This window comes from Callionymus lyra, chromosome 6 (assembly GCF_982586985.1).
Source record: "Callionymus lyra chromosome 6, fCalLyr1.hap1.1, whole genome shotgun sequence".
In the NCBI taxonomy this organism is placed as follows: Eukaryota; Metazoa; Chordata; class Actinopteri; order Syngnathiformes; family Callionymidae; genus Callionymus; species Callionymus lyra.
Window position 1 is genome coordinate 17,986,454 of NC_141823.1, and position 13,211 is coordinate 17,999,664.

The window sequence follows — 13,211 nt, forward strand, 5'->3', positions numbered from 1 at the left end:
CTTAATTTTAAAGTGAAAACACAGTGTTATCTCTTTTATTCCTCAATATTTTATTTAAAAAGTTCTCCCCATTTAAGTGTTAGTATTTTTGTTTCTCCTTTTTTTACTAATATAACTTGCGAATTTTGGAAAAATTTGATGATTTGTCATGATTTTATACTCATACTTCTTTATTAATATTCTTTGCGCTGTAAAAAAAAAATGATCAACCTTATAATCAATAATAGTAATAGTAATTTTCCTTAATGATGCTTTTTCTTCTCTGGCTATATATTTATTGTTTCTACAAAATAAAGAAAAGTGTATATATTTCTTGTTGGTCTTAGTAGTGGTTAACATATATTATTGAATGTTATTATAGTTTAAAGAACTTAATTTTTCTAAACGTCAGACTACAGACATATTCAAGTTTCATAAAACCGACTTATTCCCTATTTGATCACAGTAACTAAATGTTGAACAAAAACACTTTCTTGACACAAAGTGAATAATAAAAAAAATACTGTTTCACTCAAATGTTCTCTGCATTGTGTGACTTGATTAAAGTTATAACTGAGACAGTGGTTTTGGTCGGGAACAGAAAGTGCAAGCAGCCAAAAAGAAAAGTGACACATCAAATTGCAATCTTCCCTCCCCCGCCTCGGTGGTATCCTCAAGGATTTCCAGTAATTCAGAATAAATAGTGCATTTGTGTGATACAAACTTGTGATGAATAGAACAAAAAGTGTGAACAAATTGATAATGGATAAAATGGATTCTTCCCAACGATAGTAGCAGGTCCCACTCCCACACCCACAAACTGAGTATATAAGCGACATCAATGAAGTGTTCAGTCGGTGTAGCAGCTGCATCAGCAAAGAGATGAAACAGAAAACAGTGTCTTTGTGTGTGTTTGTGAGTGTGTGTGTGTCAGGAGTTGAGGGTGATGGGATCTCGGAGCAGACAAAGGGGAATCACTGCTACTCTCAGCCTCCATTAGAGCAACCCTGGCGATCAATATTGATCCGTGCTGCCACAGAGGTCCGTCTAAGAGGCTCGTCCTGCTTCAATGACAGAATTAGTGCTCGCGCACAGATGGATGGTGTCGGACGGAGGATGTCGGGAGAATCTCGAAAAGACCAATGGACGGACAGAGCGAGAGAGAGGGAGAGAGAGAAGAAGAGGCAGAGATAAAGTGGCTAACACGATTTATGAGAGCGAGGGAGGAAGGCGAGTCGACTCGGATAATGTAATCTGAGTCAGAAGGATGTAATACAGCATAAATGATTGCTTCTTTCTCTTTTTTTCACACACCGAGGGACGAAACCAAACAATAAAACCTGCTTTGCCTCCTCCTGTCCAGGAGGCGATGGTGCGTCGGACAAAAAGAGCGAAAAAGGAGAACGAGAGCTATTTATTTTCTCGCCTAATCTTGTGTGTGTTTGCGTGCCTTTGCTTTTTCCTCCAGAAACCCTCGAGCTTGAATAATAAACAGTGATCAGCTGTTGCTGTAATCCAGCCACCTGACTCGTGTTATCTACTCGGACGACCCAGTGGATGTATCGCGACCTCTAAAGTTTAACTGCTGAGGTTCTGTGGTTTATGAGCCCTGTGTGAAATCAAGAGATGCTATGAAACCACACCAGGCATTGTTGAGGAAGCAGATCACTGCCATCATGATATTGAATGCTCGAATTTAACGTTCCAAATGTGGAGATCTGTTTGTTTTTTTAAACATTTAATTATTTTTTTTAAATAATTGAATTCAACACTTTGTATATTGAAAAGTTAAATATGTTTTTTGGTTGCAAACATATTAAATATTTGGTATAAATCTTGGTCCTATCTTTTTCTATTGAATTTAAAAAGCTAGGTTTAAAACTATTTTAATAAAAATTGGAAAAAATAAATTCTGGAATTATTGGGAGTAGAATATCAAACTCTATGTGTCAGCAAAAAGAAAATTATTGAGATTATTGAATTAGATTATTAATTGAACTTTTTGATATACAAATAATGAAATAATAATATTTCGGTAAAACAAATTAAACCCTTTAATATAGAAACGATTGAAGTAAATTATTCAAAAAATAATCCAAGGCTTAAAAAAACAATAAAATGTCTATTTAAAAAATGTATAGTTTCAACGTTTGAAATGTTAAATTCCACCGTTCAATATTTTGTTGGGACTGAAATACTTCCATACATTGTCTCCCACACCCCTCTTTTCTCATCTTAATCATTTAGCCAACCATCCATGAAACCTTTACTTTAAGTCATGCGTCCAACAGAACAATGTGATTCCAGGATAGAGAAAAACCATCTCTAACCAAAACATCCAAATATTTACTGACCGAGTTTCCCATCGAAAGCTATTTGTAGCTTCCGAAAACATGATGCAGGGACCTTGAGAGAGCCGGAGCCAGGGCCAGTGGATACTCATTAACTGGCTGGTATGAGGGAGAAAGAGAAAGAATGGAAGAATGGAAGAACTGAATGAAACACATAAAAAACAAACAAATTATAAGAACAAAACCTGAGGACAGATCATCTTGTACCCTGGACTTTAGAAATATATTAATCGGGCAACAAGCTGAATGCTGCAATAGTGGGTTAAGGAAAGGAATGTGTTGGTTCTTTGAGGGACAGAGGAATTAATTAATTTTGTTTTCCAGTGTTGATTGCGGGGGATTTTCCAGGGTATAAATCCAGCCCCGACCACTCATTTAGGTAACCAGTAAAATATTTAAATAGATACAGTTGATTAAAAGTTGCATGTCACCCTAACCCTAACCCTAACCTTGACTCTAACTGTAAACCTAACCCCAGCCTTAGCCGTACCTCTAACCCTAACCCTAACCCTAACCCTAACCCTAACCCTAACCCTAACCCTAACCCTAACCCCAGCCTTAGCCGTACCTCTAACCCTAACCCTAACCCTAACCCTAACCATAACCATAACCCTAACCCTAACCCTAAACCTAACCCTAACCATAACCCTAACCCTAACCCTAACCCTAACCCTTATCTCAACCCTAACCTCAATCCTTTCAAATATCAAAATATTTTGTGTCTGAAGAGGTAAAACGCATTACTCTATCCACATTTACATTTCACAGGAAGAACCTAGTCACGTGACCACTTAACTCAGAGAAAAAGGTGCGATACATGTGGGAAGAAACATTTTCTTACTGTCAGAAATCTCTTAAATATCTTCACAACTCGCTCTCTAATCTCTGAAAAAGACTGCAGACACTGTGGATATTGCTCATTCTCCCAACTTGCATCTGTGACAATGCAAAGGATTGGAAAGTGAAAGTGGACTAAGAAAAGGCATCTCCACCCTGACCCTTAATCATGAAGAAGATATTTATTTACTTACACCTACTATTTTGGTTTGACCAGATGACCGCATTATATCATTTAAAATATATCAAATCATCTTTATTTTCTTTAGCATGACAGTTATGTAAAAACGTGGTTAATCTGTGTATCATGAAAATAAGTAATGGAAAAAAACATGCATAAAAGCACTTTTTTGGTCAATATTTTGCCTTGAATATTTCTTTAAAGATCATGGTCTGCCCCAATTCATTTATACTGCTAGCCCTTGACACTCTTTAAGGGAAGAGCTAAGGGGTAGGGCTAAGACGAAGAATCGGAACAGGACCTTAACCAGCAATTTGAAGGTGCTTAATGTAATTTATTATTGAAAAAGTTTGTTTTTACTCATTCACAAATCATTTCTGAAATTCAAATAATCATGTGTCTTTCGATTTGATACAAATGTCCCTGAGACTGAAGCTGTGGTTCTGGGCGTCTGTTGGGTCTTGTGATGACTGTTAGGTACATGTGAATGAAGCTCTGGTGAAGTTGCTTCTATTAGATGCAGCAGAGATAAGGAGGGTCAGGTGGCAGCTGGTAATGACAAACTTGTGAGTTGGAGCTTTCAGACCAAGAGACTCAAAAAACAAACTGACCACGAGGTAAAGCAAAGATCAGTAGGTTGTCTACATGCACATCAGACCATGATTCCCATCACCTGTTGGATCATTTGATAATATAAATGAATAGGTAAATCTAAAATAAGAGTAAACTCTCTGTGTGCACCTATATCTTAATACCTCTGAGCTGCTACTTTTCTTTATATTTGTTCTCCTGAAATTAAAATTACTTTCAGTAAAAACCAAACAAGCATATCGCAGCTTTACTTTCAAACTTAACATCTCCTTTAGTCATCTTTCGAAAGGCTTCTATCTTGGTTCCCCCTGAGGTCTATGGGCAGAATGCTAGTGGTGGAGCACAGTCCCAGCATTGTGCAGGAGACTGCATATAGAGCCCATAGTGTTGGTGTAACCAGGCAGTGCAGCTGCGATCCACAAATATGCTCCTTTGCCGCACTGTTTAAATCAAACGCAAAAGACAAGGACTCTGTTTTCGTGCCAAAACTCACAGGGAAGTAAGAGAAAGCAAAATAGATCGGGGGATAATGATGTCCGTACAATTTCAAATGTGAGTATAATTTGCTAGATAGATGTGAATCCTTGTTGCCCTGTTTCATTTTTAATAGTATCTCTTTATTTATTCTTAAGTATTTAACCATTGTAAGTAAGTTAGTAAGTAATTAATGGTTATTTGTAAAGTGCCTTTCTAGACCAGGGTTTTTTTTTCAATTGTGAAAAAGAAATGAATGTTAAAGGTTGTTGCTGAGGAAAGATTTAATTCTGAATTGTCATCTTTGTTAAAGGGAGGGCAGAAGGTCCATTGGGCAACATGTTACTCTTGCTTATGTCTTGAGATACTTCAGTCAGAGAAGACGTTTTGAAAAGAGGTCACTGAAACTACACACAAAAGATGTGGCTAGGTGACCAGTTTTTTACTTTCTCGTTGAATGTTTGCCAATTCTTTTCAGTTCTCTTGGTCATGAGTCTAACAAATTCATATCTACCAAAATATCTTCAACATCTGATATCCATCAAATTGTTTTGCTTCATCAACAGTTTTACTGTGATTTGACGTGTATAATTGTTGACAATCTTTGTTCATTATCTTGTCTTAACCACTGGCACCTGAATAGGTGATGATATAAATACGAACTGTAATCTAATAATTTGATTTTGAACTGGCGGGCCACATACAATGAATCACCGGGCCCGATCAGGCCCCCGAGCCTAAAGTTTTCAGTTATGTTTTAAAGCATATAAATAGTTGTGAGATACAAATTTACATTAATAAAGCAAATGAAGTCGACCGAGTTCACTATGAAGGTAATTTATGGACTGATTTTTTTTCCTACAGCTTTTCTTGACGAACCTGATGAACTCTTGAGTTCCACAAGAAAAAAAAGAAATCAGCAGTTTTATCCTCCTCAGTGGCCAAATCCCATTTCCCAGCATTCCTCCTGTAAATATGCACAGCAAACACTTTTTTTTTCTAGAAACAAGAGCTGTTTGTGGATGTGCTTGTGAGCATAATTGTAAGCGTATGACGAACTAATGACTCTTTTTTTCATTGCAAAAGATTAAGATTCACACTCGTATCATTATCTTTCCCTCGCTAATGTTCGCACATTAGCACTAAATTGTCGGTGACCCCCCGGGCTTCAAACATAGGCGTCAGTTTGGAGGTAACAGGTAGATGTTATGACTAGCTATTCACTTTAAGCTCCAATGCAAAAAAATACTTTGATAAAAATCTTCTACTCTATGAAAAGTGCTTTCATCCACGACCACCCCCACACTTCCTCGCCTACTCTTTGATGAATATCTCCCTTCCCCCCATTTACTTCTCCTTGCCAGTATGGATCCCTGAAATGTTGCCAATGCACACTGATGTAGCTGTGCGCACCAGTCATCGCCATGGCAATAGGACCAGCGCAGAAGGACAAAAAAGCCCGGACCTGTAATCCTTTTTTTATTTGCCTTATTATGACATCCATGCTCGGCGGCTCTGTTGCAGCCACCAAAATATTTGCGGTGTGAGCCGTGACCCACAGGTCGTTGCTCTTTTTGAGATAAATTGCTAAACTTTGACCCATTTTGTCTCCTATGAGCTCACTCTGGTATAAATAGATTTAATGTCACTTTCTGTAGATATAATCCTCGAAGTAATAAGTGAAGAACAAGTGTGTCTGGAAGAGAAATTAATAGAAAAGGCTCTTTGTAGGCTATAACAATCTCTTTTTATTCACTATTCCGTACAATCATTTGGAATATCAATCATTAGAAAAGGCCAAAAGGTTTACGTTATGTATCGACACATTGTAATAGAAATGATATATGAAATACTAAACCAGGTTAATATATTGAATGCACTAAACAATTTAACGATGCTTATCTGGCTCACACACACACAAAAGAGCATTACTCAATATCATAACAACTGCCGGGTCTCTGTGCCATTAGTACACGCCGTGCACTTCCTCGTGCCACTGCTGAAACTCTCGCTCTCTACCAAGTGGTCATATTTTTTTTGGGTCGCTCAAGTCATATTTTTCGCTCGAGTGACCATTGCAAGCTGGCGTCTCCAAAAACCCCTTTTTACAGGATCAGGATCTCGCGCCAATCCGCTCACACGCAGACGCTTCAAGACTTCAGACGACCGGGGCGACCTCGGTGCTGATAGTATCCATCGCGTCGGACTCTGGGACATCCGGGACGTCGGCGCTTAGTTTGAGCTCCTTTTTCAGTTCACAGTCTTTGACCGGCGACTCCGCTGAGGTGCCGTTGCCGTTCACGCATCCGTCGGCGTGCGTATCCACGTGGTTGCCGCCGTTCACGGCCGGTTGTGCCTCCACCGGCTCCTCGGGTTCGGTCGGACTCTCGCAATTTCCGTTCTCCATCTTGTTCTCCGCTTCTGGCTCGGGTAGAGGAGCCTCGGTCAAAGGACTCGCAGCCTCGGGTTTAGGGGGAGGTATCTCGGGCAGTGGGTCGGCTGCCTCGGGTTCAGCAAAGGAAGATTCAACCGCAACAGGTTCTTCTACCGGAGACTCTTGGACTTCTGGTTCACCATTAACGGGTACAGGTAGTGTTTCCACAACTAGTTGTTCTGGTTCTTGATTAACTTCTACATCCAGCTCTTTCACAGGCTCTGGCTCTTGTTCTACTTCTGGTTCGTTCTCCACAATTGGTTCCGGCTCCTGTTCTTGTTCTGGCTCTTTCTCTTGAGCAGGTTCTGGAACCATTTCTACTGGCTCTGGCTCTGGCTCTGGCTCTGGCTCTGGTTCTGATTCTTTTTCTTGTTGCTGTTCTGGTTCTTTCTCAGGTTCTTTCTCAGGTTCTTTCTCAGGTTCTTTCTCTTTTTCTTCTACAGGTTCCACCACTTTTTCTATCTCTGGCTCTTTCTCCGGCTCCTGGTGTGATTTTTCTTCCAATTCTGGTTCACGTAGTTCTGGTTCTGGCACTTGTTCCACCACTGCCTCGGCTGATTTAGCAACTTCCTCTGCCTCAATGATAGGGTCCGATGGTTCTTCTGTTTCCTCGACAGGGATCTCTGGCTCAGTTACCTTCTCAACGATTGGTTCTGGCTCTTCTTTGGGCTGCTCTTCTGTCTTTACTGGTTCACTCTCTGGCACAGATTCAGCGACAGTTGCCTCCTCTTTCTCGAGTGTAGATTCGGTTTGGACAACTGGGGGTTCTTTTGTCTCTGGTTCTAACTCTTGGGGCTCAACTGGACTTTGTTCCTGTGGTGTTGGGGGGGATTCTATAATAATGGGTGAAGGCACTACTACAGGTGGAGCTTCTTTTTCTGCAATTGCAGCCGATTCTTCTTTAATCTCTTTTTTTTCTGATGATTCCGCTGGTTCGACGACCACTTCAGGCAAACTCGCCACAGCGCTCTGTTCTTCTGGGGGTGGGGATTTGGGTTGTTCTGGAGCTGCAGCGGCTTCAGTAGTGGCTGCAACATCAGAGACCACGGTTTCCTGGACTGCATTGTTTGCCTCCGGAGTCACAGGAGCTTCAGAGGGAGCAGCGGCAGCCTCGTCTTGGGCCGGAACTGCTTCTGGACTCTCACTTTTTTTATCTTTAGGGTCACTCACGTCATACCCCTTCCTTTTCCTGCTCAGTTTGCCTCCCATGGTGCCTCCTGGAAACAAGACATAGAAGGTCCCATTAGTTTTGATTTAAAATACTTTTTAAATGACAAACTTCTTTTGAATGTTTAATGCTCGAGGATCTGCCAAAACCTGTTGAGATAACTAAAAACCATTTGATTAAAAATCAATCACTTCATTTAAACCACATTATTTGATTGGAAAAGCCACAGATGGAGAAATCCATTTGTCCTTGCACATCCTTGCACATCCTTGCATCCAACCACACTTCTGATTGGAGGCAACTCGACGTCCCAATCAGAAACGAATGAAAATCTCTTCCTCTAAGTTGCTGATTCTCATGATTTTTGGCGAAAGACTGAAGTTTGTTTTTCACTAACCGGATCGCCCCCAACCGCCTAATGTAATTTCCCCCTGAGCAGTTGTGAAACTTGACTTCACCTGACCAGCCTCAATGGGAAACCTTCCGTGTAGAAAAGGATGAACTCGTGGTGACTTCAGCTGACTGAGCCTCGTCTTGATGTAAAACGCATGACACCCAAGTCAACCGCCTTCCTGACAAACATACAATTCATCCTCTCTTGACTTCCAAAAACATTCGAAGACTCATGCAAGTTTAACGCCGCGTCATAAAAAAAAGGCTTTCAATCTCCATCATTAGAGCGAACGTTCCATAGCTAGTTAATGCGTTTCCTTTCACTTCGGCGCTTCGTTTAGTGTAATAACTCTCAGGCAAAAGCTGTTAAACTTGAAAACAAATGTACATATATGGGAATGCCTGTGCTGCGCTCCCCACCATGCTTGGAATGTTTGGTAAGGCTCGGTGCCAAATGAGCCCACAAATCATCTGGTTCATTGACGATAGTGATAAGAAGTCATGTAACAAATGTGCCCTCGACATATGTCAAGACACCGCGTGCTGTAAATCTCAGGAGAAGAAGTAATCAGTCTGGGTCAATGTAGCCAATTTACTTCCAGTTGTTTTTGAAAATATCTCATAAACACAAACACTGCTGTTGGGAGGAAGAGACGCTACATTCATGTGCTTCCTAGTAATGTCAAGAAAGAGGAACTCTGAACTTCATTGTACTCTTTGTGTTCAATCCAAACAGGCAAAGATGAATTTGACTAACAAAATGAGGGGTTTGTAAAGTGTCTGATACTGTGTGTCTGTTTGAGTCAGAAGGAAAAGACAGAGAAGTGCCTGTAGGGAAACTCTGGACAGCAGAATGAATGACAGTGGCTAGGGGGATGAAGAAAGATGTCAACCTTAAAGGGGAGGGTGGGGGGCAAAATCCCTTATGCATTGCTATCTGAGATGATAGACAGAATCAGCTTGTTTGGTTTTGAAATGGATTTCATGACATGATAGATCGGTCCATTCTAATGCAATGGTTGCAACTAACCATTCTGAGTTAATCTGGTGTTTCTTCGTAGTACTATCTTTGTCACAGATGACTCTCTGAGAGCGGTGGTGCTGGGCTCTTCTGAGTGTCTGTCTTCAAGAGGAAGCAGCTGTTGGTGTATTAAGTGCTGGTCGTAAGAATATAGGTTTCGACACAAAGACAAGATTCTGATTCTGTTGGATGTTTTTTTTTGCCACAGATTCCCTGTATCTTGTGACAATTGTGTTCACGACTCACAATAGGGTTGTCGAACAAAATAGAATACTGAACCTCGTTGAAGGTTAAGGTTTTAGGTTGCTGGTACAGGTGCGATAAAGGAACTGTCCATAGTACTACCGATACGATAATTGACTATACATGTGTTTCAACATGTAACATCAATTGCATTATATTCCACTGAAGGGCATGACAATTAATTCATATTAATTCAAAATATTTCTCGACTCAACCAAAGTGTCCTTATCCATTAAGCTCTGGGATTCTGGTTGAAGACCATTTTCGTTTTAAGGCTTTCGTCCATTGATGGCAAACGTTAAGAATTCCTGCCATGCGCATCTGCAGTGTGCCGGCACATTTACTCTAGTAGGGGAGGATAAAGGAGCACAGCTTGAACATGTGCCAGGCGCTAACAAAGGAAGAGGATTCCTGCTCAGGCCCGGCACTGACTCAAGCATCGCTTTTCTTACTTAAATTCACTATAAAGGGGTGTCTTGCCGTACAAAGGAATACAAGGAGATTAGACATACACCGGCTAAACACTTCAGCGATAAAAGCTTTAAAAGCCCCCCCCCCCTCTCTCTTTCAGTTCACCCACACCCACCCACCCACCTCTGCTTCTCCCATATGCACTGGCTTTTTTTTTTTTTGTTCTGGTAAAAAATGCTGCTTGCATGGTGAAAATCCTGTTTTTTAATCACTGTTTCTCGTTAGACTTGTTGAACCAATTCACTTTATCAAATCCTCCCCTTTCTTTTAGCGCATTGTTCGATTAAATGACCCAATTATGAACAATTGATTCCTGGAAAAAAGATAATCCTCTCAGTGGTGTCAACCCTGGTATTACAGTATTTGCATGATAATTACAGTAATAACCAAAAACAATAGCTGTTGTTACACTTTTCTTTCTTCATTAAAAGAAAAAAAATATATATCATTATTTGATTTGCTGAAAAAGCACCAATTTGCCAATGACTGACCTGTCTTGTTGCAAGAGTGGGTTCCTTGAGGTCCAGGCTGGATGTGATAAAGGGGGGTGAGACAGCCAGAGGAGCGACAGCTGCAGATTCTTACTCTCCGAACCTCAGACTGGGACCAGTGAGTGTTAACTGAAGCAAACCCTGCGCAGTTTTCGAGACATCTGTCGCTATCACAATCCAGCCAACCCCACCAGAGCTCAGACTGCAAGCTACACCCTCCCCATCTTTAACCCTCCCCTTTTACGCTCACTCACACAAACCCACCGACTCCCTCCATCCCTCCCCCCTTTCTCTCTCTTTTGTATGAGTGCTGTACATGCGGGGGTCCAGAGTGGTCGTGACTGGCCTCTTCAACATTTTTCTCTTCATGGTGTGCAATGTGCACATGTCTTAAAAGAAAACGTGGATTATCTTTTTATTACTGAAAGAAAATATTTTACAGAGACGTGAACAATAACAATCATCTTCATTATATTTATTTCAATGAAATCCCCTTTTTATTTTTGAAGAATTTTAGGACATTTATGTTACATTTATAATGGATTACAATGGACACCTGAAGACTTGAATATATCAAAAGTTACTTTATCTATATCTCTTTAAGATGCTCATGATACGATTTTAAACGCAGCTCCTGGTTAAAGTGCGCAAACCATCAACTGGTAAAAATAAAAAATATAGCGTATAACAATGTTTTTAACTGGATGTATTAAAGCCAGTCTTCTTATGCGAGAGGTGATGATCAAGAACTCCTGATATGTAGTTGCAAAGCTAAGGGCGCCATCTGCTGTCCATCAGTGGAACTACTTACTAAAGTGAACGATTTGTAATTGTATGGATGGATGGATGGATGGATGGATGGATGGATGGATGGATGGATGGATGGATGGATGGATGGATGGATGGATGGAGGGAGGGAGGGAGGGAGGGAGGGAGGGAGGGAGGGAGGGAGGGAGGGAGGGAGGGAGGGAGGGGGAGAGGCAGAGATGGATGGATGGATGGATGGATGGAAGGAGATATGAGGGAGGGAGAGAGAGAGATAGATAGATAGATAGATAGATAGATAGATAGATAGATAGATAGATAGATAGATAGATAGATAGATAGATAGATAGATAGATAGATAGATAGATAGATAGATAGATAGATAGATAGATAGATAGATAGATGGATGGATGGATGGATGGATGGATGGATGGATGGATGGATGGATGGATGGATGGATGGATGGATGGATGGATGGATGGATGGATGGATGGATGGATGGATGGAGGGAGGGAGGGAGGGAGGGAGGGAGGGAGGGAGGGAGGGAGGGAGGGAGGGAGGGAGGGGGAGAGGCAGAGATGGATGGATGGATGGATGGATGGAAGGAGATATGAGGGAGGGAGAGAGAGAGATAGATAGATAGATAGATAGATAGATAGATAGATAGATAGATAGATAGATAGATAGATAGATAGATAGATAGATAGATAGATAGATAGATAGATAGATAGATAGATAGATAGATAGATAGATAGATAGATAGATAGATAGATGGATGGATGGATGGATGGATGGATGGATGGATGGATGGATGGATGGATGGATGGATGGATGGATGGATGGATGGATGGATGGATGGATGGATGGATGGACGGACGGACGGACGGACGGACGGACGGACGGACGGACGGACGGACGGACGGACGGACGGACGGACGGACGGACGGACGGACGGAGGGAGGGAGGGAGGGGGGGAGGGACGGAGGGAGGGAGGGGGAGAGGCAGAGATGGATGGATGGATGGGTGGAGATATGAGGGAGGGAGAGAGAGAGAGAGAGAGAGAGAATAGATAGATAGATAGATAGATAGATAGATAGATAGATAGATAGATAGATAGACAGACAGACAGACAGACAGACAGACAGACAGACAGACAGACAGACAGACAGACAGACAGACAGACAGACAGACAGACAGACAGACAGACAGACAGACAGACAGACAGACAGACAGACAGACAGACAGACAGACAGACAGATAGACAGATAGATAGATAGATAGATAGATAGATAGATAGATAGATAGATAGATAGATAGATAGATAGATAGATAGATAGATAGATAGATAGATAGATAGATAGATAGATAGATAGATAGATAGATAGATACATACATACATACATACATAGATACATAGATACATAGATACATAGATACATAGATACATAGATAGATAGATAGTTTAGTGATCTTAACTGACGACATCATCAACATTAGCACCATCAAGGATGTTGACAAAAATCATATGAAATAATAAAATAATAAACTTAAACTGCTCCATGTTAACGCTCTGCTGGATTTTCTTTCTCTGACAGGAGAGCCTGACAGAAAGACACAGAGGGCTGAGTTCCACATGATCCAGAAGCTTTGGAATTCATTCCCACGAGTGCAAGCAGCAGCCAAACCAGCAGCCCTGCTACTGCTACATACCAACATGAGACTTTGAGACACGAGGAGGCCTTAAAATCCCCCTAATGCATCATTTCTGCCTGCTTACCGTCGACTGCTGTCTGCCTGCTTGTAGTTCTGACA

General features: G+C 41.2%; 1 protein-coding gene and 1 long non-coding RNA gene across 2 annotated transcripts in view; one reads left to right on the forward strand and one right to left on the reverse strand.

The window, feature by feature from the left end:
- LOC148076600 (uncharacterized) overlaps window positions 1–12,741 on the forward strand; it is a 201,489-nt gene extending 188,748 nt beyond the window's left edge. Inside the window, exon 2 of the long non-coding RNA XR_015711461.1 lies at window positions 12,613–12,741. This is a non-coding gene — a long non-coding RNA (uncharacterized LOC148076600). The remainder of the gene's footprint in view (window positions 1–12,612) is intronic.
- Window positions 6,138–10,817, reverse strand: LOC148076610 (uncharacterized). The gene is made up of 2 exons (XM_087794016.1): window positions 10,635–10,817; window positions 6,138–8,064 (listed from the first exon to the last, which is right to left on the reverse strand). The coding sequence occupies exon 2, from the start codon at window positions 8,054–8,056 to the stop codon at window positions 6,572–6,574; it is 1,485 nt and encodes a 494-aa protein (XP_087650142.1). The 5' UTR covers window positions 8,057–8,064; window positions 10,635–10,817; the 3' UTR covers window positions 6,138–6,571.
- Window positions 12,742–13,211: the final 470 nt, after the last annotated feature.